This window comes from Halyomorpha halys, unplaced genomic scaffold (genome assembly GCF_000696795.3).
Source record: "Halyomorpha halys isolate HHAL.00 unplaced genomic scaffold, Hhal_1.1 Scaffold115.1, whole genome shotgun sequence".
NCBI classification, from domain to species: Eukaryota; Metazoa; Arthropoda; class Insecta; order Hemiptera; family Pentatomidae; genus Halyomorpha; species Halyomorpha halys.
The window spans coordinates 516,192-519,839 of NW_027106332.1; the positions used below are offsets into that span (position 1 = coordinate 516,192).

General features: G+C 30.9%; 1 protein-coding gene across 1 annotated transcript in view; it reads left to right on the forward strand.

Moving 5' to 3' along the window:
• Positions 1–3,648, forward strand: part of LOC106677950 (lysine-specific demethylase RSBN1L) — a gene marked incomplete in the record, with an annotated part of 60,226 nt that overhangs the window by 48,236 nt on the left and 8,342 nt on the right. The window contains 2 exon segments of the mRNA XM_067044668.1: positions 1,150–1,289; positions 3,264–3,414. Coding sequence (XP_066900769.1) covers positions 1,150–1,289; positions 3,264–3,414 — 291 coding nt within the window.

Genomic DNA, 3,648 nt, shown 5'->3' on the forward strand with positions numbered 1-3,648 from the left:
ATATATCAGATGTTGAGGCACTATTGACTGATCTTGTGAGAGGTAGATGTTAAAAACAGAAAATGTGGAGCGTAAGTAGATAGAAACAGCTATAACTTGAAGGTGAGAGTTAATTTGAATTTGTTCTAAATAGAGGGATTTGTGAAGGACAATTAGAACACCATGACAGTTGTGATTAGAGATTAGGTCATTCTTTGAATAAATTTTAAAATCTTTTATAGTGATGTTCTCATGTGTTGAAAGATGAGCTCCTAAAGAGCTAAGTAGGTTAGATTTATGTAATTTATTATAATTTTTAAATCATTGAAATGAGTTTTTAAACCATTTCAATTCCATTGAATTAAGCCAATTTAATTATAAATAGAGAAAAAAAAATACAGGAGATGTAGAACATGTAAAAATTAAATATCATTAATTTAGGAAATTAATTTTTACTTGTGATTTTTTTCTTAGGTCTTCCTTTTTTATTATTTTGTAGCTGATAACCATTAGTATCCTTTTTCCTGGTGTCCTCATCAGTGAACATAGAACAGTCCGAAGTAATTGAATCACTCGCCTCCACGGCCAAATTAACTGACTGTTTGTTGAGATGGAGTGGAAGATGGTATTAGAGTAGTGGACCGTCGGGTCCAGGTAGGAGAAGTGGAGTGGGATGAGGTGATGGATATGGAGGAGGTGGATGGGAGTGAGGGGTTTATGGGAGGGGTGGGGTGAAACTTGTGAAGAAATTAAAGGTTTAGAAAAGTTTTGGGGGTTGAAAGTTGTGGAGAAATTGAGGGGTTTGGAAGAGTTTTTTTGGAGGGGGGTAAGTGAGAGGAAGTGTAGGGTGGGTAGCTGTTGAAGTACTTGCCTCTGTTTCGACTGATTTTGAATGCAAACGTATATCCTTATACCTACTTTAGGTATGGGTTTTAAAGTAGGGGAATTATGAGATTTAAGTCTACCTGGATTCCTATATCTTTTTTTTTTCAGAATATTTTGTAGCTTCTGCATGATTTTAAAAATATATTTAGACTTTTTTCCCTTACAATGGTTTTGGCTTATTAATTTTTTGGATTGGCCTTATTATCATTGTTTCATTAGATTTAGTTGTATCATTTCCAAGTTTATTGTTTTGTTAATTATTTTAAATGTTTATATTCATTATAGGTGTCTTAAAAGCAGTTTCTGGTGGTGAAAAAAGTGAATTTAATAGAATAACAAAAGATGTGGTAGCATTTCATGCTGGGGATTTCACCGAATTAGTTGAAAAATTACAATTAGATTTACACGAGCCACCAATATCACAGGTATTATTTTATTTAAATTATGCTGTTCTATTATTATTTTGTAATACTCTTTTTATGTAATTTCCGATTTAAACTTTTAGGTTTAAATATTATATTTTCTGTAAATTAATCAATTTTATAATTAACTTTATTACTGTATAATAACATTGTATTGTGATTGATTGCTTTTTGTTTCAACGTTGTTATTAGTTTTATGTAGATGATAGTTATAATGTTGAGTTTTTGTTTATTAAACTATTTTCATTTGTTTCAAATAAATTCACATTGTTTTGTGAAATAGCCCGATGTGTCATGTTTATTTCAGTTAATAAGATTAAAAAAAACTTGTTATTAGACTTTATTTGTGACCATATTTTATTTGTATTATTAGGTTACCTTATTCATACAATTGCATATGGGTATTTTATGAATACCTCTGATATGTCAGTATAACACCTAAAATTAATTTTATTGGAAAAGCGCATATAATTTTTATGTCACCATTTAGAAAAGTGATACGGTGTCATCAACAAAATTATGGAATATACAAAAGTAGTAATAAATAATTGACAATTATTTATTATCTCTGTGGTTGCTATTTTTTTTTATTAACTTCTTTAGCCTATGCTTTGTCAACAGTATTTTTTTCTGGGATATCCAGGTTTGGTATAATTTACAGCCTGGGTGTTTTTAAACCTCCCTTATAAATTCATAGAAACAGCCATATGAGCTAACAGGCTGTTTGACTGTGCTGTACTATGCTTGAAGTGCAGCAAGACTGCTAAGCTTCTCAATCTTGACAATATATTAAAATACCCCCTATCCTCCTATAAACCTAGGCCTCGATGATGATCAAGCATACAAATATTGCACCCTTTAAAATACCAGACATACACATAGGGAGTGAGTAGCTCATTGGTGAGGCAATGGACTACTAACTCCAAGAACCGGAGTTTGAATCTGGCTGTGGCAGATAATTACTATTTATTATCTGTAGCCGTTGAGTTAGCCTTATAGGTTCGGAAGTCCTCCTGGGTCGACCCAGCCTCATAAAGTGGGGGGTACCCTTAATTGGGTTAAAATCTGGCACTCGAGTGTGATTCTGACCAAATCACCTCCTTGCACAACTGTTGGTCTAGTAACAGTACTTCCTTACTAAGTACTGCACCCCTGACGCTTTATGGGCTGTTGTGTGGTACAGATTTTTTTTTTTAATCCCTGTATTTCTATGACAATTTATTAAATTGCGGGCAGTTCCGATTTTACTTCCACCTGTTTTATGCTGTTTCATGGTTACATTTTTTAGCCACTTCTACCATAAACTTTTTTTTCCAATCAAATTCAAAGTTATGTTGCATGAAAAAAGTGAAAACAATTTTATTGATCTAAGTTCTAAAAAAAATCAATTATAATGAGAAATTAATCTATTAAATTGATTTTAAAAAGTTAGGAAAATAGAGATGAGTGAAATGAAATTGTTGCAGTCCGAAAGGCATGAATTCAATTAGCGTTTTTCTGAAAACAATCTCATCTGTTATAATTAAATATTCTACATTTTACTATTCAAATATTCCAAAGAATCTTCTATTTTCTTACTTTGTAATGTTATTTCTTCAATTGATCCTAGCCCTTACGTGTAATATTTTCTATTATGTATTTTAAAATGGAAAAAAATAAAAATCTAAAATATTCAAGTACATTCAAATAGGTGTTTTTATGATTTATTGGTGGTATGGTTCATAAAAAAATAAATTAAAATAATAAGTTCACATAATATAACAGACCTTAGACCTAAACTGCAGGCTAAAAATGTGGCTTTATGTGTTATTACATTTTTGTCAAGTAGTATTCAACTAAAGTCAAGTCCCAAGGAACAACCTGATGGAAGTATAATAAGCACCTATGTAATAATTGATTCATGAATATAAGATTTATTACAGATATTTAAGTATTGTACTTTATTATCAGAATTATATCTTTTTGTTTTTGTTTTAGTGTGTCCAGTGGATTGAAGATGCAAAATTAAACCAACTAAGACGGGAAGGTATCAGATATGCCAGAATTTCATTATGTGACAATGATATTTATTTTCTTCCTCGAAATATTATTCATCAATTTCGTACTGTCTCAGCTGTGACAAGTATAGGTGAGTCATTAAAAAATGAGGTATTACGAAATTATCCATACGAACTAATTATGCATTTATCAATCAGGTTTGATACAGAAAAGCTAGGTTTATATTATTTTTCAATTTTATTGCTTGTGATGGCTTTTAAAAATTTAAAAATTTTGATAGAGTTTGGTGAGGGTGTGGTTGACGAAGAAATATATTGTGTACTTGAAAAATAAATATATAGGGAGATGGTCAGGGTTGCGGTCA